Below are 27,076 nucleotides of genomic sequence, written 5' to 3'. Positions count from 1 at the left end.
AGATCAACATTCACAGAGTAATCTGCTGGTTGCTCCTTTCCACAGAATGTCACACTCTGTTTACAGGAGGCAGCAAGCACCTACTATAATCATTGAGCTTGCATAAATATTTTATACATAAGCAAATGCCATAGGTGGCCAAATGCTAGCGAATGCCTAAACACACATGTTCCCAAGCCATTCAAGATAGTTAATGGCAGTGACTTGATAACAAGTGATTGAAGAGATAAAACAGAAGGGCAACCTTTGGGCCAATGCAACGTCTGATCACAAAGTGCCACCTCACTATACTTCAGGATGTACCCAATCACAGAATAATGGAAATGTTTGAGTTGGAAGGGACTCTTAAAGGTCATCTACTCTAAAAGCCCTGAAATGAACAGGGTCACCTACAGCTACATCAGGTTGCTCAGAGCTCCATCCAGCCTGACCTTGAGTGCCTCCAGGGATGGGGCACATTCCTGTGTGGGATGTATCATATCATATCATAGTATCATAGTATTGTGCGAGTTGGAAGGGACCTTAGAGATCATCGAGTCCAACTCCCGGGATTCGAGCCCTCTGTGTAGTAGAGCGGCACTTCTACCCCCTGCTCCACAGGGGGGGATTCGAACCCGGGCCCCCTGGTGTTGCAAACGGGAATTTTACCGCTGCGCCACCGGAGGCACACCAACTACTGACTGTAGTACGACTGTACCCTACTGACCTTTGCTCCTCCCAAGCTGGATTTTGCAGAAGAAACAGCTCTGCCACTTCGAAGTTGCTACAGGTAGTATGGACCTACATTTGCAATTGTTCTTCTGAAGTGACCATGCTCTAACATAAAGCAGTCTGAACAGGAAACCCTGCCTTACACATCTTTCAGCCTAATCTGCACAGTATCCAGGCATTATAAATATCAGGGTACCAAAACCTGACTGTTTCAGAGAATCTAATGCTCCTTTTCTTCTTGGTTTCTCTGAAATGTGTTTAAGTCAACAACACAGATTTTAAACTAGAGTGAGGAGTATTTGTTACAATACTGAACATGGGTTTTCTCACTTCTGGTCCAGTCTTTGAGAGAAGATAGTCTACAGCAGAATGTATCCTGATCCAACAGTTATGAATTATGTGGACCTGTTTATAGAGATGCTTACACAATGTTCGTAAGCTGTAATTACTTATCATATATCAAAGCAGCTGCAGCGTGGAAGAGTTCTACTAAATGGTTGCCATTATTCAGAGGTGCAGCGAGTACAGGTTTCCAAAGAAAGACCCAACATAAATGCCTACCAAAGAGATTACCCATGAAAGCAAGCAATGGGAATGAAATTCTGCTCCTGGCAACCCCATTCCAGCCCCCACTACCCCGTAGATGTAGGTGCCATTAGCATGACAGTGTAGAAGAGGAATTTCAGCATGAAGTGTGGCAGAGATGAGCTGGAAAAGGGACACGTTACACATCCCCCGCACCTCCAGCCCTCCTCACCCAGTTCCCTCCTGCCTCTAGCAAATGTTATTTCCTTTGGCTTCGATGTGTGGGTGCTGACAAAATGCAGACCTACAGCATTGTTTTTTCCACTTGGGGAGATAAGAAGGCTTAGATTAAGCCTTCCCTGTTGATATTTGCACTGTGTCGTGTTTGTTTCTTATTTTTGTGTAACTTCCAGCTCTGCTCGTTCAAACGCATTTACTTCTCCTGCTCACCCAGCAGCAGCTCGCCGTTGTCAGCTTCTTGCTTCTGTCACTGCTGGCTGTGTGGAGATTGTTCTTTACTCCACATCAAAAGCACTTTGGAGCTCATATCCTTAAATCTTCATCAACTAGCTGTGCTTATACTGCTTCAATACAGACAAAGAAGCCCTTAATTATTTCATTTTAAATTTAATCTTGTCATAGAATCGCAGGGTATCCTGAGTTGGAAGGGACCCATAAGAATTGTCAAGCCCTTGTGATTCAGTCTATTTTCCCAACTCACTGTTAGTTGCCTGGATAAAGCCACAAGCTGCACTTGAATTATCCTAGAACCAGAAGAACAGGAGAACAACATTATCTTGGCCAGACAAAAAGCCTGTGTGTGCAGCCTGTCTGCGCTCATTGGTGAGTGACTGCTTCTGCCACCTGCAGCACTCTGCAGCTCCTGGGTCAGCAATGTGGTCCTTCCAGATTGAATTCTTGGTCATTATGTTCCATGAATTTTCCCAGTGATTTTTTTTTTTTTTCTCAACCCACTGACTGTTTAGTTTCTACTCTACCCTGTGGCAAAGAGCTTCACAGCACAGCCAGATTTTGGATGGAGAAGTACCTCTTTTTGTCTGTGTCAAACCTGTTAGTGTGTTCTTTCACTGAAATATTAGCCCTGTGCTGTAGCGCTTATGCCTCCATAAACTAAGAAAGGGAAAAAAAAATGTTAATCATTTTAGAGAGAAAAATAAAGTGGCCCATAATGAACATGTCAAGTGTAAATCACAAATCAAAGCTGACAGTTGAATGTCTGAAAACCTGATGTTGCAATTTTTCCCTTTTCTTTAAGACCTTTGAACAAATCTTTGGGGGCTGGCAACATCTGAAAGTGCTTAGGTGAAAGTGGCATGAAAAGGTGTGATCAAAGCCATTTTCTTAGCAGACATAAAAATCATAACCTATCTGATTTAAAATAGGGTAAGCAAAACCCAACTTGCCTGCTGGAGAAGTTTCCATTGAAACTAGTTGTAGCTATCATGAGGCTCAAGAAGCATGCTTGGGACGCTGGAGATTTGGATCTAAAGCGAACCCTCACCAACAGGCATTTAAATACGCTAGAGACTTGGAGTCTTGCGATGTTATGATGTTATGTATATGAAGAAAACTCATTTTAAATTATGCAGTCTGATGTTAGGATGAAGTTAAACCGCATACAAAATAATAAATTTCATTATCGGTTAAAAAATCACCCCGCATTTTAAAAAGATGTTCATAGGCATCTAGCAATGTAGGTTAAAAGAGGAAGAAAAAAAACCCCAACTTTTTAGCAAGGTACAAAATAATGTGTTTAGCTTCAGGCATTCTTTAAACTGCCTCTTCTTTAGGAAGTGAGCACAGATGTGTGAGGTTCCTGATTTAGTTCCAAGCCAATACTCTTAATTAACTTCAAATTGTTTAAATATATAACATCTCAGAGCAGGGAAGATGCATCCTGGGGGTGCACTGTGCTGCACTCAGGTGCCCCTTGTTCTCAAGCACTGCAAACTATAGTGGTGTTCCATCTTATGTCCCAGTTTGGCAAATTGTTTCTGTGTGTGTGTGCTCTTTGGGCACATAAATAAAGACAGAAGAGTGTTCACACTGGGAGGGGTGGCTGGGAAAATAGGTACAGACATTGTTTAAAGCTAGGACAGAACATTTGGTCATTAATTTGAATAAAGTCACATTTGGTCACATTAATCTGGGTATGTCTAGGTAAAGGAGACTGCTACTTTTGAAAGACATGGGGGATCTGGATGAGAGAGGTTGGCCCTAGAGAATAGAAATGGAGGGTAAATAGGCAAGGAGCAGGCAGAGGAAACTGAGCTTGGCTGAGCCAAGGAATGTGTTCTAGTGGTGCATTAAAAGGAAGCAAAAAAGAAAAATTATTTTCAATGTTTTCAGTATTTCCTGCTACATTGTACTGGTAGAATACCACTATTACTCCAGTACCTTCAGGAGAGTTGCTCATATCTGTAAGTGCTATATATGAATGGCCAATCAATCCTCCAGTTTCCAACTACTGTTTTTGGACTACCCACAAGGTAAAAACCTAAGGACATTGTCATTCTGAATGCCACATTTTGAGGAGATCCCCAAGTTTGAAGCTAGACATCAAAATCTGGATTGCTGTGCCAGGGTGGTATGATACTATTAATAATTTCTAAGTTAATTAGTCCTTGAAAGTGGCTGTGCTAACCCAATTATATTTCTTTGGAGGTTTTATACAGTGTTTCTGCATAGGACTGTGCTGTGTCTTAACCTTGTGGACGTAGCATCACCTTTTAAACCAAAGAGAGATTCATCCCCCCTTTATACCCACTGTGTAGCAGGGGTGGGCTGCTGGATTTTGATGGAAAGAATGCTCTGTGCTCCTCAGAAATGCCCTCTTTCACTTATAGAAGAGCATGAGAAAGACCATGGGAGTGAAAGGAGATGGCTCTGGCAGAGGTCTACAGTGAGGGCCTGAAAGAGTGAAAAAACAGGTCACGCATTTTCAGCCATGGGGCTAAATGAACAGGCTCAAAGCAAACAAAAAGAATATCTTCATGCAATGTGTAGCAAAGAAACAAAACCTGTGTGTGCTGGACATCTATAAAAGTGCAAGAACCAGATTCTATGAATAAAGAAAAAGTTGCCCAAATCTACCACTTTGGGCAAAAGAAGTTCTGGGGCAAGAAATTCAAGACCAGGAAACTACAGCAAAAAGTTGCTGTACCACTGCCCTAACCTTGCACTTTCCCCCACTTACCTGATGCTGAACAATGCTGCTGGCAGACCCCTGCGTGAGGTGAACCTCAAAATAATGGGTCTCAATTGAAAGCATTCAGCCAGTGGACACATCTTTGATAAAGATGGAATTTCCAGGACCAGGACAACAGTAATAAAAATAAAGAAAATTGGGTGACTTTTTGTCCAGGGGTTTGTCTACAGTGCAGAAGAAATGCATGCCACCAATTCCTGGCTTACACTGAGAACAGCAAATAACATCATACCCCAAAGAGGCTCAGAGACAATACATTTCTTAGATAAATGTTTAGGCTATCTATCTCGGATCAGATCTGGTAAGAGCAGAAAGGCAATTTCTATACCAAGACAATGACTATCTCACTGTGAGTAAAATGAAAGACAGTTCAAGCACGTATTGTCACAGATATATTAGCACAAGCATATCTATCCTCAACAAAATTTCTTGCTTAGTAACACTAAATGTAACAAAAAGCATCTAGAAGGAAAAAAAAAAAACCCTTGGTTAAAGTTGTGGTGCTGTGTACTGAGTGCACTGATAGATACCTCTCAGGCTTTTGAAGCTGCACTTCATCCCTATGCTGAAATTTAGGAGAGAATAATCAGCAATCACTCCCTCAGAAAAGGTTTGAAGGTTTTCAGATCAGCTCCTGACTTCCTAAGCCTGACAGGAGCCAGCCCAGAGAAAACGTGTGCATTAAATAAATACGGGTAATATTACAATGTCATTCATATGTTCAGGCACTCCTTTGAACAACCAAGTGAGCCAGAAATCTAATGAACAAACAGTTGAATGTAACCTCTGGATAACCCTTTAATCTTCTCCATTCCCCTTGAATGTCTGAGGAGAGAACACGAGGAGACAGCAGATTGAAGGAGCCTGACCAAGGGAGCGACTGGCGGACAGTGAGGCATGGATGTTTCGTTTGTTAGCAAATTTTTGCAATTAAGGAAGTGTTGAAAGATTCTGAAAACATGCTATCATTGAGAGAAGAGAGGCTCTTAGGATTTAAAAGTCCGATGATCTGTAAACAGGATAAAAGACTGACTGACTTTGGTTGGTGATAAGTCAAGAGTTTAATTCAGACTTCCTCCCAAAAAAACATTAAAAGCATGAGCTGTCATTCTTTGGCAGTCATTCTTCTGACAATGCCACAGCCACGGCCTGAGAATACCAAAGCAACACATACCATAACAACAGGGCACTGCTGAGAGGAGCTCTAAAACCCCATCTGATCCCCCTAATGTTGTCAGAGAAGTAAGAGGTGCTGAAGGAGAAAGGAGATAGAACCACGGTGAGCAGAGAAAAAAGACTCTGGGGGCAGCTTCATGGGTTAATACCATGAAGGGGAAGAAGAAGTAAGAAAAAAAATCAACTGTTGGTGAGGGAAAGTTGTGAATAAGGTTGGAAGACTTACAAAGGACCCACCAGAAGCTAGCAGCTGATAAAAAATATGGTCTTTCATTTTAGGTCAGAAAATCAAATTAAGCCAAGCAGTAAAGATGGCTGGAAATAGAATATGTCAAAGGATGGAATGTACCAACAAGAAATCTTAAGTAAGTTAATCAAGAACAATGGCCTAGACTCCAAGTCAAATGCAGGTTCACAAATTTAATTAAGAAAATCAAAACACTCCTCTGTCAATTATTAACCAGTTGAAGAGAGAGTGCTGTGAGGGGAAAGAAAGAATGGCAGTGAAGAAACAAGGAGAAATCTAATCATTGCTTTCTGCAAAAAAGTAGGAATGACTCCAAAAGATGCGTATTTCTCTGAAATAAAGTATCCTACCACATCCTTTGACTTTCAGATTCTGTGGATCTCATTTGCTGCAAAAAGTGGTTTTGCTTCTGCTCATCCTCTGTCCATTACTTACACAGAAGAGCACACCTCGTCTTGTGAAGGTGGTGCTGTACAATGTCTGTACAACAACTTGATCTTGCCAAAGCAGTTGATTCAACACTGTGGTCTCATTTTGTTATCGAACCTTTAGCCACTTTTCTGAACAAATGCATCATTAGTTCCATAAACAAGGAGGAAGAAGGCTGAGTGAGATCAAACATCTAGAAAGGGCACAAATACAAGAGGAGATCATGAGACTGGGGACTTCTACTGGGTGTAAGCAACACCGCAGTTTGTATGGGAAGCATATTTAAAATCGTTATCATCTTGGATCTGCTTTACATTTCAAATCTCTGAGCAAACCTTTGTACATCGTTCCCCACAGTCCATGCAAAGGCAGTGATTTTGTATATTGTATGGTGGGAACCCAGACCACTGACTAACTTAAGAATATCGTTTCTAGAACAGATTATTCAGCATATGCTTAGAAAATAGCAACTGAGGGAAACATCAGAAAGCAGCCCATACAAGCCTGTACCTACCTGAAATCTAGAGGTGTGCTCAAAAGATAGGTGCACAGATAAAAATGCATATTCTCTGTAAAAAAAAAAAAAAAAAAAAAAAAAAAAAAGATTTTTGCCCTCTCTCTTCTCCAAGTGCAGTCTTCTCATTGATCACTTGGATCAGGCGCACCAGGAAAGGCAATTTGTTCTTGGAGATTTTAAGGAGGGAAGGTTGGATATCAGGGGGAAGTTCTTCACAGAGAGAGTGTGAGGAGCTGGAACAAGCTGCCCAGAGAGGCTGTGGATGCCCTGTCCGTGGATGTGTACAAAGCCAGGTTGGGTGGGGCCCTGGGCAGCCTGGTCTAGTATTAAATGTGGAGACTGGCAGCCCAGTCTGCAGCAGAGGGGTTGGAGATTCATGATCCTTGAGGCCCCTTCCAACCCAAGCCATTCTATGATTCTGTGATTCTATGATTCTAAATTGCAGCTAAGAATTGGGATACTACTGTTACAAATGATTGCTTGCTACAAAACCCAGACATTTTAAAAATAAATACAGATTGAAATGTCCCAATGTATTTATTTTACCCTTTAATAAACAGCATTTGCGTGCTTACCATTAACCTTCCCATTCAAATGTCATTAGCTGCTAATTAAGATGTTGATATGCTGATTGTATATCTTGCAGTGGAGATGATTTGCAGGCACTTACTAGGTGTTTATCAAACTCCAGCACACGTTTTGGTTTAGCATAAGATCGGCACATTTAATTTACTGAACGCCGTCCCAGTTCTCCACTCTTTTTTTTCTAATACATAATGAGTGCAAGAAGGAAAAGCACGGCAAGTTGTCAGGAGTCATCTCAGAAGAAGAGAAAGTCCAGTAAGCAATGTAGGATGGTGTGCCTACAGCTTTTGCCTGTGATTTCAATAAGCCTTATTAAAAAATATCTAAAAAGATCTGAGCATATTAATAACAAAGTGAACTAGCCCTTTTAATTTGTCTACAACTTACAATGTCTCACTAGTCTAGAACAGAATACTCCACAGCGCTAAAGGTTTGTTTCAAGCCACATGCTATCACCAAGAAGTGCTTAAATCGAGGAAAGGCAGACAGGATTCTCTGCTTGTGCAAAAGCAGCTCTGCAACACAGGGTACGTTTTCACAGGACTTTTTAATATAATTTATGAATATTTGCTCGCAACATAATTGTCTTTTCTGCTGACATTTTCAAAGCAACACTGTGATTTGTTGGGTCTCCTGAGAGTCCGAGTACAAAACTGATAATTATATTAAATATACATAGACAATAAAGAGTGTGTTTACATAACTATGCCCATAAATATCTGATTGAACAGTCATTGTTCTCAAAACCCTTTTAAGCAGCTCTCAGAGGGATCCAATTCTAATGACATGATGGTTTAAAAGATGCTGCTCAGTCTTGTTCCATATTTAATTAACTTTCCTTTTTTTAAACTTGTGATGGTTGAGACAATAACAAATAGCTCTGAAAGGAAAGCGAGTTCTGAAACACGAGTGAGACCTTGTCGGGCTTTTGTGTGCCATGCACGGCAAAAGATCTGCGCACACGGGTTGGTGGCCAGGGACCCCTCTGCTCCTGGGGGACTGCATTACTGCAGCACTCACAGCTCGCTGCCACTACTAACAACAGCAACAACGATCATAATAATTAAAGAAATCTTCCGCATACAAACAAGGGGAGCGTCGAGGGGAGGGAAAAAGGATGCATTAAATAGAGGTGGTAAAAAAGGTCTAATCTTGTTTATTTTCATGCTGCTATAGAGCACCGAAGCAAATACTTTAAGGAGAATGGCACATTGCCCACTAAGATGTAAAGAGCGTGCAAGCATTAATTGAGCATCAGTGTATGACTGAACACATTAAGCAGGAGTCGAGGTAACATTTCCAAATCCAGGGATGGTCCTGCTCTGCAAAGCCCTTCACTTTGCCTCATCTCATCACAGCTGTAACAGCAGCACAATATTCTGTTTTCACACTCAGCTATTTTTAATTGTCGCCAATTATAATTCATTTACTTTTATGTGTCCTACTTGTCACAATATTAGCATTTGTAAGTCTTTCCCTTTGCAGGCTGTGAGAATCTGTTGTGACATCTCAATAAAGCAGGATTCAATCAAGGTGTGAATGAATTGTTAATCTCGTTATAAATAGAAGGTGCCATATGTTGGTACGGATGTCTTTTTGTGTGTGTGTGTGTGTGCTGAGGACAGTGGTAATGAAACAAAGTGAGTGGCCATGCCAGAATTACTAATAAAAGTCTGGTCATTGAGAAGTGGAGAGGGCTCTAGCCCTTCTACACACTACCGAGGACATGAGAACCACAAGGTGTGATAGGCAGGACCTTCAAACTATTCTTTCTTGGGGGATTTTGGACCAAGGTCACCAAGGTTAGCAATGTGACTCCTAAACCAGGGAAATCAACGGGAGCATTGTGCTAGGAGAGAGCCCAAGAAGTTGTGATCGCCTCCCTGGGAGTTGAAGCACGTCAAGTGTGTTGGGAAATCCAAGTTAGGCGAGAAGCTATGAAATCCTTAGTGCTGGTCAAAGCTCTTATTCTGGCGAGCTGATAACCCGTTTGTCCCAGATCATCTTTTGTTCAAATACTCAGAGAATTCCCTCATAAATCCTGTGTTCAGATGTCTGCATGGATTGCGCCACTTCTGCAATACACATTCCATTCTTATACTTTCTCTGTCATGTTTCCTAAATGCAGGAGTGGCAAACAAGCCAAAGGACCTATCATTATATTAAAGCATCACTTACAGTAAAACTCAAGCCCACTTGAAACCTTGGGAATACAGCCAGTCTCAGAGGTAAAAGGATACCTTGTCTGTCAGTCTATCCACACAGCCTCCTGAATAGATTTATCCTGTCACACTGTGTTAAGGGTATTAGAAGGAGCTCCTTTCAGCTTTTGCTGACCCAGGACCAAGAAAGTCATGCCTTAGCTGAAATGCACACGTGTACAGTCAGGGAGCTGTGCCTGTTTTCCATAAGCAAGATGATCTGTCCCCACGTTGCTTTTTCTAAATGCTCTCATCATTCCCCATGGAACGCTCGGTTCTCATTGGGAAGTTTAGATGTCTTCAATAATCTATTTAAACAGCTATTTAGGTATCACTGAGAAACCTGTTCCTTTGGAAAGGTAAGAGGATTCCAGCACTCGATACCAGCAGCCAGCTCTTAGAAGCCATCTGGGGCTGCCTGCGGCCACAAGACCCTTCTCTTCCCCTGCACTGCACCGCAGGGACAATCAATGCATAAAGTCCTCATCACATTTGCTGCTGCTCTGTTTACTGTTACTTTATTTACATAGCTAGAAATTCAACATCTTTGCGTGTTTTGCAAGCTGTCATGACATGAGACACTAGTAATATGCTCTGTTTTGCTTGCTAACATATTTTTGACATATTTTAGCTTTTGATTATAAGATTGCATCTTTCCCAGCTACCATCTGTCTCAACTCGGTGGCACTCTGGCATTTACAAAAACAGTAGGGTGTAATATTTCTTATATACTTGAACTGTACTAGAAGCATGTTATTTTCAGTCTTAACCAATATGTCACACTTTCACACATGAAGGCTGAAATGTCTTATATCCTTTAAGGTGTCTGTCAAAAATAAAGAACACATCATCACATTCAATTTGGCTGAGATGAGTAATATATTAATGAGAATAAGAATGGGAACACTTTCTGACTTATAAATAGAACTGGCATTTTACAAGCCCTGTGTACTCGTGCCTGTATTTATCCTTTTGTCAGCACAAATGAGATTTTCACATGAAACCCAGGAATTTCTTTTTTGTACTTGGCAAAATATGCACAATATTCTCAAAGCTGGATTTTAAAGCATGACTTCTTTCTTTCTTGCACTATCTGGTAACCTGAGACTTTCAGAGTTTACCTCTTCCTCTCTCTGCCCTCCATCTGTGGACAGTCAAAATGTGACATTCAGCAAACTGGAAATCACACTTCATATCTACCCTGACAGCAACAGGCAAGCAGCTCCAGCCATTCGGACTATTGTGATGTGCAGCTCTTTAACCGCAGTATGTCAGCATCACCAGTTTGCATGGGATGAATCCATCAATTCAAGCAATAGGATACAGTATTAAAATAGCTGGAAAATGTTTTATTTACTGTTCCTTTTTTGTTGTGAGCTGGTATTGTGGGTGATACGGATAGGCAACGTTAGCTTTTATCCCCTTTCTACTTCTCAGAACTGCACGCAGTCAGAGCACAGCCAAGCTGTGAGGTCTGATGGTGCCTCCCCAGGGCCATGGTGCCAGGGAACATCATCCTGCTGCATTCACCAGCCCCAGTTCTGCTGCCCATGTTGGGAAAGAAGTGTGAGGGATGGGAGTGGGAGCAGTGCTACTGGCAGAGTAGCTGTGGTTCCCAGTAGTCGGTGCTAGACCCAACTCTATAAATAATATTGTGGATCTAATATAACTAAACACAGAAGATGTGGGGTGACTCTTCTGGCATCCAACATCTCAAGTGCACAGGTAGGAAATAGTTTAAACTGCCTAAAAAGACAAACAGACTAGAAAACACTACCCTGAATCACACACTGCTTTGCTGTAGGCCAGCAGATCTGTTGCTAACAAAACCTTTAGTTAAATGTCCAGCTATGAGAAAAGCGACCTACTGAGCGGTACAGAGGTCCTGACACAATGGGATTCCAGATCTTGGTGGTCCTTGAGATACTAGAGGAGCAACGAGAGTAGTACTGTTTTCAAAGGGAAAAGACAAGACACAAGCATGCCCACACGTAATGGTAAACTGAATTTATTTCCTTTTGGAAAACAGTTCCAGTAATCTCCAGGTTCAGATCGCAGAGTAAACATTAATAACAGTAACATACAGGTTAGTTCAACTGATTCAAGAATTTGGCCGTGTGAAATCATCAAGGAAAGTCTTGAACACTCAAAGCTTCAAATGGTATCCAGAAAAAAAAAAAAAAAAAAAAAAAAATTCTTTGACAATCTACATAACAACTATTGCATATATGGTAATGCTATCTGTCATATCGCAAGGCTTACAAATATATATACGGGCCTTATTCAACTGTGGGTTCCTGCTCTGTGAAAAAGAGTCTTCAGATTTTTTGCAAGAATCTTCAGCAATAAAAAATAGTCTTGGATTCATCCGCTTGTATACCAAAAGAGAGATTTCTAGACTGAAGTTGAAATGAAAGGAAGGCCAGACAGAGCTGTATTGGAACATAGCTATTACTTTCTCCCTCCTCCTTGAAAATGACACTCGTTCTTCAGCTATTTTTTCCCCTCGTACACTGTTATTATTATTTTAATCCTTCTTGAATAGGCCCAAGTCCACTTGTCTTTATAAGACCATTTTAGTATCAGACAACATAATACATGTGCAACACTTTATATACAGGAAGTCTATCCGGTGCTCAAAAGTTCAAACACATGAACATCCAACAGTTTCGATAATACAAGTTTTATGGTACAATACAATGTTTCTGAATAATATACATTAACAATGAAAGTTTCGTGCAAAGAGTAAAACGTGTTCCCTTTTTGTGCCACAAAGATTCCTCCAGAAGAGATGGGCCTTGCACTAACTGCTATGCTGGGTCATCGTATGATTCTGTAATGAAAACAAAAGAGACAGATTAGTCACAGGATAGGCATTTCTACCAACATTACACAAAATAATGCATTGTAAAGAGAAGACAATTGACCCCTCCCTGCTTTAAAGCAGACAGAAGAAGTATCATTATCAAAGAGAAGAGCTTTTCCCAGCTGTTTCAACTGCTTTTCTCTCCATAGGTCACCAGGAAGGCAGTGCATTGCATTTGTGTAGGTTTGGGTCCACCCACCCTGGGGACACTGGGAACACCAGCCCCATGGTTGTGGTGTCCACTTACACGTGGCTGATGGTTTATATGTTATGCAAATGAAAAATGCATTTCTCAGAAATGTCCTTGCTGTTTATAAGCAAAACAAAAACAAAAAAAACAAGAAAACAAACAAAAAAAAAACCAAAAAAATAACAAAAAAACCAGTGCTTCCTAGACTGTGGCATCACTTCAAAAGTTTGATTACATTAAAAAGTTTGATTACATTAAAACCTATTCCCCACTTAAATAGCATAGCACAATGTATTCCACAAAGAGTGTAGGCAGCATTTTGTGCCTAGAAGGGAGCTCAAAGGCTGATGAGAAAACAGGAGGGTTGCCACAGCCCTTCAATCAGCCACCAGAACCCACAGATACTTTTCCTCAACTGAATGCAGTGCTTTATGTGAGGCAGCATGACATAGGCTTTGGAGCCTGAAGTTCTCCTTTCCTCTACTAGCAGTGAACAAATGTGTCAGCAAACCAAACTTCCATGCCCATGGCCTAATCAAGTTGACCACTTCTAGGGATGAGATGCTATTTCAGTGCCCATGGTTGCACTGGATGCTATTTCATCAGCCCAGGTTCTACGCAAACATTGATCTAAGAGCAAGGAACCAATCCAGCACACATTAAGTCTGCTCCAGTATAAACTGCATGCACAGGAAAACAAAGTCTGTGAATGCCACTTCACAGACAACAGCACTGCTACTGATTAGTGATGAACTTTGCACACTTTTAATCCAGGCCAGATTTGGGCCAGTGACTCAGAGGGAAAGGGTGTCACATCCCATAATCTGGTCCCTGCACATGCAGTCCCCTCGCTCTGCTTTATCAGCCCAATCTGTCTTCCAACCCCCTTAGTTCTCTTCCAGATAAACCAGTTCCCTGAAGGCTGTCCGAATTCTCAGTGAAGCACATATCTACCTACTAGAGCATACCCTTCAGAGCCACCCATGGAAAGAGCCATAAAGGCAGCCTAGGCAAAACAAATGTGAAATGCAGGGTGATTGCAGGCCGGTCTGATTGCTCCCCCTGCCTTTTTCTTTCTCTCTGCCTAAAACTGCACACGCACACAAACAATAGTTCATGGGACATTTGGCAAGCAAAGGTTCTTACAGTAAGACTGTGGAATTTTTAATGTAGTGCCATTCTTGAGATTAAAGGAAAATGACCCAGTGACACTCAGAGATGCAATTTCCAGATGTGAATACAAAATGATTTAATGCTGATGGCAAGCATTCCAGACCGTCCGAGGCCAGAGAGTGTTAAACAAATACACTCTACTGCTTGATTTCATCTAGCTTCTTATCCTTCCCATAAAGTCATCTCAGAATGCTGCAAAGCAGTAACAATACACTGCAGACTAAAATGTCGGCTACTCTCAGGTAATGGGCTCTGACTTGAAACCACAAAAACAAGGAAATTAAGAGTTAAGCCTCACAGTCGGCCCTTTAGTCATCCTGTTGTGCCCATTTATTGCAGAACTTACAGCATAACACAACGAGCTTATGGAGACCCTGCAGTACATGGAAACCATGGGACAGGTTAAATATGGGGTGGCAGTCTGAATGCTGATTTCTTCTTTGCTCCCAAGTAGGTGAAGTCGTCTGCCAGTTGTTACTTTGCAGGGTGATGTTTGGGGGTGCCTTTCGTTTCCAGTCTGCTGAGTGTGTAAGCATGTCAGTCGTTTCCATTTTTCTTTCTTTCCACTGACTGAACAGTGCAGGATCAGTGTGGGGCCGGATAAACAGTTGCACGTGAAGCAGCCAAAAGGTGTTTTAGTAGTGTAGGCATAACTCAAGCTGCAGTGATATTTTTGATTAAAATATAAAAAGGCCTAAATGCGATAACCTGAAGCCCAGTATAGGGACAGACTTGCCTCTGCTCTCAGAGTCATAGCTCCCATTCCCTGGTTCAAATCAGGGTTTTCTCAATACACTGAAGAAGCAGTAGAAGAAAACAAGCATTGCACAGCAAAACAAGACAGGGCAGGATTCAAACATCAGAAAATGCTTTGAGCAGCTTGGGCCTTAAAAAGGCAACTCTACTTACTGTAAACAGTCAAAACACAATACGCTTTCCAAAGTAATCAAGGCTCCCCATATGCGAGGGACAAGGGAGGAATACCTATTTGGCTAAGTGGCAAAAAAATACAAAGTAGAAGCACTTCAGAAGCATAACATTGACAAGACGAGTGGGCGAAGGATGGGAGGAGAGAGATAAGAAAAGGAAGAAAATTCTGTAATCCCACCGAGAGCCATATTCCACTCCACCAAAAGCCATCTATTGGAGACCCCACGTCTAAGTGACTGAAAATTGCAAACATTAATCCCAGTTATGAACTGCTGTTGTTTTTACGAGGGGCGTTGTGTTTAAAAATTTAGGGCACAAAATCCTCTTCCATTATACACACAGCAGATCTCGCTGTGGCGCTCGCTCTTCCTCTCAGCGGTGAGCTCCTGCCTGCCTGTCAGTGGGTGGGGAAGGCAGAATGTGGAGCTCCTGCCAGCAGGGGCGTAGCAGGGACGCAGCAGCATGGGCACCCAAGGAGAGCAAGGAATGGCATGGAGATCCCCTGTGTGGCTCTGTGAGCACACTGCCCCTTCTCTGATGGTATGTTGTGAGCTTGGAACATGCCACCACCAGAAACTTGAAAACAGCTTGCCCAAGTGCAAAGGAATTAGTGCATCCACTTGCCAAAGAGAAGTAATTTAACTAAATAGAGAAGGTATCACACGCTCACATACTCCATATTCCCCATATTTCATTGTGCAAAAGTGCATCTGTTTAATTACGAGGTACTCTCCCTGTGAAGCAAAAGTTTTGATTTCCTACTCAAGCAGTGGAAAGAGAAAATATTTTTTATTAACATAATCCTTTCTGGATCTCAGGAATGACTATGTTAACACTTCCAAGAGCTATGATTTCACAAGGAGAACTGAGTTTGTAAAGAAGCAAAAAAGCTTTGCATTCACAAAATGGAGGAACAGTGATCAGGCATCAGCGCAGCCAGGAAACCTCTCACCTTCACTACTTCTCTGTCTTGGTGTTATTTGGAAAGCAGGTAGAACCTAAATTCAAAGCATTTTTCAGTCAAAAGAAAATCTTTAATTGCGTTTGTCCTGTTCCTGTATCTATTCATTAGGATCCAGAATAGCAACTGTTATGTCAGCTGCTATAATATTATACACCATGACTGTTCTGGATGAAAATCCATTAAATATCCATGTTGTTAGTTTGAAGGAGCTAGAAAAAATGCATGGATTTCATTATAACACTGACTAGAATGATTTTCTCTAGGAAAAAAAAAAAAAAAAAGAAGAAAAGAAAAGAAAAGAAAAGAAAAGAAAAGAAAAGAAAAGAAAAGAAAAGAAAAGAAAAGAAAAGAAAAGAAAAGAAAAGAAAAGAAAAGAAAAGAAAAGAAAAGAAAAGAAAAGAAAAGAAAAGAAAAGAAAAGAAAAGAAAAGGATGTAAAAGGTTTCTTTGCAGAAATGCCCAAGACAAAAGAGGCAGTACTTTTGTTGTTTGGTGCACATCTTTGTGTTCCAGAAAGAGCACGAGATGTATTAGCTGGCAGAGCGTGCCCACCCACAGCATCAAAACTAGCGAAGAAAAAAATACCCACAGATAACCACAGACTCACTATACCATTATTATTTTTAATGTGAACTGCAGTTGAATTCAGTATAATGAGACCCGTACTCTTAGGACTAGATGAAGCAAGACATGACTGTACCTGACAAACAGTGCAAAGAGGGCACAAGAGCAGAAATATAAAATTAAATGTGGATGCTTTATTTCAACAGATGGTAACAGTACCAAAGCAGCATGTTATTTTTTCCTTAGTTCAAGAACACAAACATGAGTAATCAATCATCACTGATTAAGTAATTATGGTACCCTACATGTTATCGCTTATCTGGAATCCTTTATCTGTGTACATTATGGATCATATTGTATTTTTTTGCATTCAAGAACAAAATACAACAAAAAATCCCCAACCCCCTTGTGCTGCAATACAGTACCAGGTTGTAAAACAGAACTCTACATTGCTATCAGCCTTTAAGCACTACATTTTTTTTTTTTCTCTTTTTTTAACAATAGCAATTGGTTTCCAACAGGCTGGATAATAAGTCTTTTGACCTGCATTCTTCTCTGACCCATTAAGGTCACCCCTGTGCTCGGGCATAAAGCTGACTTAGGAAATGCCTGCAAGTCCTGCATTTCATCTCCTGCCCACTCAAAATAAAGCTTTCTTTAAATGTGTCTGTACGGGTCCCCAAAGACCAAGGAGGCATCCCTGTAGTGGGCAATGGAGGGACAGAAGCTTCTGCCTTTATTAATGAATGCAGACCATTATGAGTCTGGCTGGCTCCTGCACTGTTCCCAGAAGCATATACTGTACGTGACTTAAAATGCTAGAATATTGACACAAAGCGAGCTGGGCACCCCTAAGGAAAATTACTCCTTGGATATAATGTAGGCTCGTAACAGCTATTAGAGTACAAAATAAAACCCTCCGGGATCAAACTGACATATACCGCATTCTACCTACTCCTCAAACATTAGAAGAATTTCTTTGTGAAGGCATTCTCAAGGACAGCATTAAACTGACTTTTGTAGCAATCTGCACCAGCTTTTTGGCTTACAGCTTTTAGTACTAAATCTCTAGTTTGAATCAATATAAGTACTATATCTTCCACATTAATCAATACATTTGGTTCAATACACGTTCTATTAAATTATACTTTCTAATCGAGCTTTTCTGCTATTCTTCCCTTCTTTTTATTCCAAACTTCCTACTCTGCACCACAGTTTTCAAGCACTCTGCAGCTAATAAGAGGATGCTGGATTTTCCAGAGCTAAAGGGGAAGGAAGAAAGGCAGGTGGAAAAGGCCAGATTAGCAAAACCTTAAGTGTAGCAGCAATGACAAAACCAAAATTCAGTTTCACAGCATCAACGTGGTTTCCAGAGCTTCAGACTGATGCTTTGCCACTGAGCTGGGTGCCATGATATAGCACTTATTCTCTAGGAAGCTCTGTATTGAGAAATGGTGAAATAGTACGTTGTGTGGAAAGGAGCACGGGGAGGAAGGAATGTGAGTGGAGTGAACAAATGTAACTTGTTCAGACATAACAAAAACTTCTAGAAAAATCTCAGGAAAGGCTGATTTTTATACCCTTTCTTCAGACTTGTGGTGTTTCAGTGCAGGTGCACAATTTCTTGTCAGTGTCCCATTGAACTCTGACAACTTTCTTTCCTGGTAAACCATAACATCATTATATACAAGTCTAAACAGATGAGATATTTAGATTTGTGAGATAGTAAGATTAAATACATCCTATAAATTAAGATGTACAAAGATATATTTTTTTCCAAGTCCCTGGGGATATCTGAAACATTTGGATAGAAGATATCTGTAGAAATCTGAGTGATGTACAGTAACAGCCAATGACTTTTCCACACCAGTGTTAGGTTTGGTCGAAATGCAGTTGTTCTTCATACGCAGAGAATATGAAATGTAATGTCAAAAAGATGAACACATACATTGCAGGCATTTGCCACTGTCTAACAGATCAGAAACACTGCACTGATGTCCCTTGCTTGCAGTTTCTCTTTTTTTTTTTTTGTCTCCAAGTAATCACTGTGAATCTGCAGAGAAACTGTTGCCTTTCCTTTTGACATTTAACATCAACCTACTCAGCTCACAAAAGCATCTTATAATCCTTTCTCGATGACACTGTGTCACTATTAAAGAAAAAGGTGAAATAGCATAATAAAAGAGAAGAACAAGAACTCATAGAATTTAAAGTCAAAAAAGACCCATTAGGGCGTTTTCTCCACCCATCTTGCCAGCATTGGATTATTGCCTATAGTGTAATTTCAAGTGTTTTGCCCAGTCTAATTTTAATTAGAGCTCCCAATGCTCCTCCTGGGAGGCTGTTTCACAGCTTCACAGACCTCAGGGTTAGGATTTTTTTCCCTGATGTTCATTCCAGGAGAGGAAGAGGCTCAGCCAGCTCCAAATCACACATGAAACCAAATCTGCATAGTCAGGAGCTGATTTCAGTAGAATATTTGGGCCATTTCAAAGCATCTGAAAGCAGTAAACATGCTTTCAATGCCTCAAAACATTAAGGCCCCAGCTCCTCTGCTATTGCAGGCAATAAAGATGATTCTGTTATGCAGGCTTTTCAGATTGTTCTGCAATACAGGTGAATGAGTAGTACTGGTGGGATTCAGCAGTGCTCCCACACAATCCTCTCCACAGCACACCTCCACTAAATATATTAAAAGAAGGTTTTAAACCTGCTACAGGGACATATCTAGGTCCATTCTATGCGACAATCCTTAGCTGTACTGACAGAACAACTATGTGTGTTTTTCACATAGGTGAAATACAAAGAGCAACTGCAGTTGAAGCTCATCATTAGATGATGTGACCATAGATTATTTCCCCTAATGAGTCCCTCCCTTCCTTTCATAAAACACAAACCACAAGAAATTAATTTTTTAAAATCTGAAATCTAGAAACTAACAAATGTTTCTAACATGTTTTCAGGAATTACACTACTTCTGATGCAAAAGTGAATATATATTCAGAAATCAGCGGTCACATTTATCCTGAGTGAATGAGGGAGCCGGAAAACAGATGATATCTTACAGTTTTCCATAGGTTCAAAGCAGGAAGCCAAATGGAGATTTTGATATTCTAGAGAGAAAAGAAAATGCACCAGCAAGGTGTGCCTGCCACCAGTACCTTCAGTGCTGCAGTGCAGCTGACAAAGCAGGAGGAGCTTTGATGAACATTTAAATGCACTGAGGTGGGCACAGAGTTTTGTCCAGATCCGTTCTGACCACCAATACAGGCCTAACAACACACAATTTCTGAAACTTGAGATTCCCATGGAAAGAAACATTTGATCTGAACTAAAATAGAACCATTTCCACTACAAAGAAGGGGTTAAATCCCAAGAGAAGCTATGCGCCCATAAATATCACTTGTCTATGCATAAATACCACTTATGTGGGGCGAGTTGATGTTTTTGCCTTTGAGAACTAGCTCTGTTCTCAGACATCAGGGCCACTTGAATGGTCATCTTAGGTCACGAGTGACCACTGCTGACAAGAACAATTTAAGAAAGTCTGCACTGAGCTGTGGTTATTTGTATAAATTAGTTCACCTAAGCTATGTGAGTTGATATTATATTAACATCTCTGAGACAACATGACCGTTAATCAGATAGTTCACTTAATCACATTTAAGTAAAAGTCTCAGTACTCTGGGTCTTCTACTCAAATGTTGCCAGCTGGACCTGAGACAACAAAATCAGAAAAAAACCCTCTAATTATGATAGGGTGCTCTCAGGGATCCAAACAGAAAATAAAAAGCCAATCAAACAAAACCCAGACTCTGACTTTTCTTCAGAGACTTACATTAAGTCACTATTAAAACACTAGTGATTCCTTTTTTGGGGGATGGATTATTATATGTAAATACATATATCACAGATCTTAAGTATGGAAAAGAATGACATATTTCTAGTTATAGCAAATAAGACCTTCATCACTGTGAATAGAGGCAAATAAAAGCTTTTCTTCCCCATCCTTGCCCCTTATTAGACGAATTAAGGGGCTTAATCAGGAGCCCTTGCCACAAATCAGAGTAGCTCCAAGGTAGCTTTAACCTACAGTGCCAGGTAATACCCTTCCACAAGATTCCCTTAGACTATCTGGGGGTTACTGAAAGGCAATGAAACTTAAAACTACATTTTCCATTCCGTGCAAAGTGTATCTGAATGTGTGTGCAAGATTACTGGTATAAATGACAAAATGACGGTGATGGGGTGAGAGGGAAGCAGTTAGAACTGGCTTACAGCAATTCACCAAAACTGGGAAAAACAGCCCTGTTCTCTCAAGTCATGGAGAAGCTGTATTGCTCATCAGGACCCAGGCCTAAGTCTTGTTTGCAGTAAAACAATGTTTTTGTGATATTGCAGTTGCTGGAAAGGAATACACAGGTGTCCTACCCCAGTAAGAAAATTGTTCACTAAGTGGGAATAAAAGCTTAAATAAAAAAGACAAAAGGAGGCACTTCTGAGAAGTTTATCAGAAGTCTTATTACTTTAGGAGATGATTATGATTATCCTGGTATAAATTAAGAGAAACTCCACTGAAATCAAGGGAATTACAAGACAGGGACAAGTATGAAGAGAGCCAGGCTTGCAAAATTTGAAACAAATGAGTATTGCTCATGTCCCCATTGCTTCTTGCTCACCCTCTGCGTAGGGACAGGTCTCTACACCACATCAGAAATCAGACACAGTCAGGCAAAGAGCAAGCAGAACCCGAAGCTGAATGAATCCTGGTTTATCTGCAGCTGAGGCACGGCAGAGTAGCAGGGGACACAAAGCTTTGATAGGCAATACCGCCTAATCAGATGTTCAGGGATTAAATCACTGTTTCACAAACAGATGTGTTCATCGGCAAGTTGTTGCTCTGCTTTAGGGTTTTTCTTTGCTATGTTAGATTTATCATCCTGGTGCTTTCTAAACTACAACATCTGTGAATAAGTTTATGTTTGACCTTCCTCCCGCTTTACATCCACAAGTGGTACTCCTACGTTGTGCTCTAATTTTAGATTCCTTCAAGAGAAATAAATATGTGGAAAAGAGAGAGGTAAAAATCAGAACAAAAGCAGAAAACTCTTTGCCTGACAATGCGTGTTCATTTCACGTGAATGCAAATTCACCTTTAGTTGGGAGAAAGGAACTGGCTCTTGGAACTGAAGCTACACTGCGTACAGATTCCTTTATAGGTCAAATCCAATTAAACAAACTCCTACTAAATATTTAACAGCTCAGTGCAGTAATTAGTGACAAATAATGGAAGCTTAAATTGATAATTGCACAGAAATGTCCTGTTGGAAACGTGGCATGTTTCTTGTTCCTCCTGTTTATCTCATACTCACTGAATCCTGATAGGTCTTTGCAGGGATTAAAGTGACAAATGAACCTGTATTTTACACACATCTATTCAGCTAGCGGTGCAGTTTGCTATGAGCTGTAAGAAGAAGCCTTCTAAGTAGATCATTTTCTTCTCACATTCCTGTTCTGGGCTCTCTGACTTACAGCAGAGTAGCTGCTGGATCAGAGAAATGCTTTCAAACCTTAAACTAACTGGCAGATCCAGAATTTCAGCTCCCATCCTTAGGATTCAAAAGGTCACCCAATTAAAATGGGGAAGCACACAGAGCTGTGATTTATATGCAAAGGGCAACCTTTAAAACAATGATCCTTCCCAGTTTTCCACAGGTGCATTTACAAGAGTTCCTCTGAACAAAATTACCAATGAAATAACAAGTTTCTTCATACAAGGTGAAAGGAAAGCACAGTAACTTGTCTGCACTCTTATTATACAGGCATCCCCCACTAAATCAATTGCCAGGTTCACCCCCCTACTTTGTGACACAACTCTGGGTATTGTGCTTATCAGGTGACAAAGGGACAGCCTGGAATCTGGATTTCCTTCACATTGGAAACCAGTGTGTGCTGCCTTGTACAACAGCACTCAGCACACTGGAGGTTATGAATCAGCCCAAGACTAACACCAAGTGTCTAACCCAGCTTTCACTCAGCTAAAAGCAAAGCATGAACCAGCCCAGGTTTAAAAACCCGGTGTGTGGAAATCCTATTTGGTGGTTATCAGCTGGCAAGCGTACATACAGGCAAGGGAATATTTAAGCTAACTGGTATGCTTTGGATCTAGAAGTCAGAAAGAGATAGAGGTGAAAACATGTCACCTCATCCATGGTGTGTTCATTCTAAAACATGCAGGAAAGAAAAGGAATGACTGTTCCTTCTCTTTGAAATGCTGATAGTCGCCTCAGACTCAGTTTTACATTGATGCATTTCTTCCCTCAAGATAGTATGTAAGGAAAGCCAGATTAGTCAGCTCTGATTGTAATGATGAAAGAATCCTGAGCTGATAGCAGAGGTCCCATGACTCTTGGTCTCTGACTTGCTTCACAGCTGGCTACTCTGCCAGCCCAGACTGGGCCTCTCACTGTCTCTGCTGTTGGACTTGGTGATCTTCAAGGTCTTTTCCAACCTGAGCAATTCTATGACTCTATGATTCTATTCCTACAGATTGTTAAGCAAGGAGCAGTGGCTATGTGACAGGGTTGGTATGAGTGTGAATTACAAATACACCTGACAGTAAATTAAGGACTGCTTTCATCCTTTTGCAGCTGGTGACAGTTAATAATCCTACGTTGAAATGCTGTGTTCTCATAATAACTGCATCCTAGTTCCCTCCTTTTCAGTTTAAGAAGCCATAGGTTGTGAAGGTTATTTTCAAAGACCAGAATACTATTGTGCCCTTTAGAAAGTCACCGCTTCTCTGAATTTTTTGAGGACATACACTGTAAATCAATAAATCTGGAGCATTTACTGACATGTGGTAGTAGAATAATAAAATTTGATGCTTGTCATTGTGGTTGTTACTTGTTAAATGAGGAAATCCGAATTCTCTATTGTCTTCTGTTTTGTTGCCATTTGCATTTGTGGAAGAGAAGTGTGAAATGTGACCACAGCTAAATGGGAGGAATTTTACTCTCACTTTTGCCTGCTTTAAGAACCTATACAAGGGGTAAGGCATTGAGGTCTTACTCCTTTGTAAGTCCAAGTCATTCATTTAATACTTTTCCACCCTCTCAAACAAGGAGAACACAAGGAAGTATCCTCCTGTGCCTTTTTCTTTCCTCCCCTTGAGGACAGAAGCATCGTCCTACAAAACACCATTCTTCTAGCCTGGTCATTCTGCTTCCTGTCACACAGCTTGCCATGACACACTGCAAGTGAAATGTGCCACTAGAGTCAGCTTTGGCTCTGCACTGACAGTGGAAGAGATGCCCCTCACCCCTGGCAATGCTGTAGCCCTGCTGTCACCCTGGCTCTCTCTGCTGGGGGCACCAGCCTGGTGCAGCTGCTGCTTACACCCCTTGCTGCCTCTTAGGGCTGTCTTTTAGTGTGACAGTTTTCTGATCAGCTGAAAAAAATCACACCAAGGAGGGAAGATAACAGGAGACAATGCTTCCACTCACTTGCTGCATGTGTTTAGAACTGAGCTGTCTGAAATACAGAACTTTAACTCCTCTACAAAAAGATGTGCTGTAGCTATGGTGAGGCTAATCTATAAACCTCGCTGTTTTATATAATTTGCTACTCCAACTTAATTCTAATTCATTACAATAAAACTCACCTAATTAAAATAACTCTTTAAAGTGAAGTATTAAATTGATCCCGGAAAACAAACAAACAAACAAAAACAAACTAACAAAAACCCTCCAACAAATAGAATCTTCTCTACCAGGGGGAGATTCATCACACTGCAGTGCACACTCACACCAATGCAAAGGTAAGCTGGGAAACAAGTTCACTCAGCAACAATGCCAGCTCCAAGGGGCAGGAGGCAGCGTGCCAGGGAACCTGCCACACACAAGTGGCGATTCTTCTCATTTAAAGCTCTAACAGTTACCTCACCTTGGCAAAATGTATCGACTACTAACTTCAGACTGGCACTACAAACAGCAGTTACTTTCCCCGGAAGTAACTGTCTTCAACACTGAGATAAAACATTTGTTTGGGGGCTACTCTTGCAGTCCCTGATGTTCAATAACAGTTCTGCATTGTAGCACCAGCATCAGCAAGCTCTGCGCTGCTACTTCTCTGTGGTCTATATCCTACTCTTCCTGCAAGTCTTTTCAGCATCTTGAAGCCTTTTACACACTGCATATTTGTGTTCTGGTCAGATCGACCGAATAAATACTTCTGGATTTGAAAGAGGCTGCTCTGGGGGCTTTGGCTTTTCCTTAAAATGTCATTAAATCGTCAGGGTGATCTGCTTTCAAAATGTCTGTTCGAAAACACACTTAATATCTGCAATTACAGCTCACAGACTTTCTGGTTTCTATTATTTCTGTTTCTCAGTAACTATTAAGAATTACAAAAAAAATACAGCATTCTCCATTTGCATACGCAAAGAAGAAGAAAACCAGAAAGCAATTATAAGGGCTAAGCAGAAAGTCTCCGGAATACATGCAGCACAATATTGGATTTCACAAAATAAATAAATAAATAAATAAATAAAATAAAATAAAATATATATATATATATATATATATTTTTTTTTTTTTGCTCTATCCTAAAACATAACACTTTGTAGAAAGTTCTTTTCAAATCAAAGCAACGCTACAGTAAAACAACTGCAGGCAACATTTCTGAGCCACAACGCAGTTTGTGTCAGAACGCTCATCACTTCAGGCTGACCTGTCAAACTAGCTTTGGGAACACAATAAAAAGGCAAATCTGCAAGTTGGTAAGAAACTTGGGAAAGATGAAAAGTAGGAGTTGCTTCCGAACTACAGAGCAGAATGCTGCGCAGTGCTAACCAAGCTGTGGTGATGGTTGCAGCAGCTGTCTGTCCCATCCTACTGCTTACAGGCACACCTGCTCGGCTCTGCTCCTAACACTACTGTGAGGGAGACAACATTTTGAAGCTCTGACAGAAGAAATCAAATGAAAAATTCAAGCTCAGCTGAGCGGTGTGGAGAAGAGATCAGAATTTAGTGCTATATAAGAGTACCTGTTGTGTAGCAGGCATTATAGCAATAGTGCTATATTACAAATTGCATATGGATGAAGCCGTCTGGGTGACACTTTTGAACCTTGGGAAGCAATTTCTGGTACCTACATTTCCGTGAGATTCCCAGCACCTTGCAGAATCCAATTCCCAAATCCAACCTACTTCCTTAGGTGGCCCAGGCTGGTCTCCAGGTGCCTCTTTTTAGGCATCAGGGATTAATATTTTGGCCACAGGGCTTTCCCAGAAACTAACACAGTTGTCAAACAGTCTACAGAACTCACCAGAGAATCATTTCTAAGGGTTTTGGAATCACCACTGTTCAGAGATATATTTCTCTATTAAGTTCTGCATTACAGTCCAACATCTGCAGAGACTTACCATTCTCTGATAAATTTCTGACATTTTCAGACTAATTCCTATACAACCGCCATATATATTTTTTTTAAATCCATGTGGCCTGAATGTTCATAACTTGGGCCAGCATAGCCCTCAGTGCAAGTTAAAGCGTTCATAAGGCTGCCTGACCTTACGCCAGCTCATAATAGCCCCCAGGAGACTGATACATCAATTAAAAATCCCTGGAATTCATCTGAGCCCGAGACACGCCTGTGAGGACCAAAAGGGAGTGATAGAGAACCAGCTAGCAAAATAAACAGGAATTGCTACATACTAAGAGAATCTTTGGCTGTCTGACTAAAGGTACCTTTTATATTGGCAGGGGATGCAAATTGGAGCCCGAGGAATCGCACTTCCATTTTCAAAGCACTTTACAAACATCAACCATTTCACCTTCACACCACTGCTTTGAGGGAAGTGAATACATGCAGTTTCAGCACCCTCTGGTTGCTGGAGGTGCAGAAAAGCACTCTAGAGGCACAGTCTATGTCCACACACAAAAGGAGTTCCCCAAAGCCACTGGGGGAATTAGGAGCAGAAAATGGATTAGCAGAGAGTGCTACCCATCCCCAAGCTCAGTGCCATGCCTCCCTTGGAAGGCACTAAGGCAACCTGCTGCACCCCAGCCGTACTCTGCCTTGCTGCACGGAGCAGATTACTGCATGTCATCCTTTATAATCTCTCCTTTAAGAGGGAGTCAACTCATTTCCTGCTCACTCCCTCCTCTGCTTCCCCCCGCAGATGGTGGCAAGGTTGGAGACAAGTTGTTTTCACAAGGCTGAGATTAAAAATGGCTCTGTGTTTTGCTAAGCATTCCTCTGAAGCATGGGCAGCGCGTGCGTGTGTGTCTGAGAACGACCCCAGTGAAAGGGAGGAATGAGAGATGCTAAACAATGCTGCACAAAGTTGCAGACTGTTCGGCTACAGGCCAGAAAATGAATCCAATTTTTCATTCTGTCATTATAAATATTTCAGTGCAAATGGTACTGATTTTCTGCAACTGTGGTTAAGCAAAGGGCCTCCGAGTGAATATTTAAGAATAGAAAAAAAAAAAAAAAGGAAAAGGAGGAGGAGGAAGGGAAAAAAAAATAAAGAAAGAGAAAGGAGAGGGAGGCGGAGGGGGGAAATTAAGGTTAGTAACCAATTAATTTCAAACTTTAGCAGCAAAAGATGCTGGGAAAAATTCTACAGCGCTGCAGCGTGTGTGACTCCAAGAAGGAGGAAAAAAAACATTTACTCTGCTCTTCTTCTGACAGTTTCTCATAAAATATCTGCAGTCCATCTATCTTTTAGTACTCCAGGCTCCTCTGGAGAGCAGAAAATAGTAG

The 27,076-nt window shown here is 41.1% G+C and overlaps 1 protein-coding gene across 6 annotated transcripts in view; it reads right to left on the bottom strand.

The window, feature by feature from the left end:
• Nucleotides 1-11,612: 11,612 nt before the first annotated feature.
• ZNF521 (zinc finger protein 521) overlaps nucleotides 11,613-27,076 on the bottom strand; it is a 236,405-nt gene continuing 220,941 nt past the window's right edge. For all 6 annotated transcript variants that reach the window (XM_072329989.1, XM_072329990.1, XM_072329994.1 and 3 more), the window contains one exon: nucleotides 11,613-12,453. In XM_072329989.1, the coding sequence (XP_072186090.1) occupies nucleotides 12,424-12,453 (30 nt within the window). In that variant the 3' untranslated portion in view covers nucleotides 11,613-12,423. The remainder of the gene's footprint in view (nucleotides 12,454-27,076) is intronic.

The sequence above is a fragment of the Excalfactoria chinensis genome, chromosome 2, assembly GCF_039878825.1.
Source record: "Excalfactoria chinensis isolate bCotChi1 chromosome 2, bCotChi1.hap2, whole genome shotgun sequence".
NCBI classification, from domain to species: Eukaryota; Metazoa; Chordata; class Aves; order Galliformes; family Phasianidae; genus Excalfactoria; species Excalfactoria chinensis.
The sequence above is the reverse complement of the archived record's forward strand: the minus strand, read 5'-3'. Positions and strand labels throughout refer to the sequence as shown.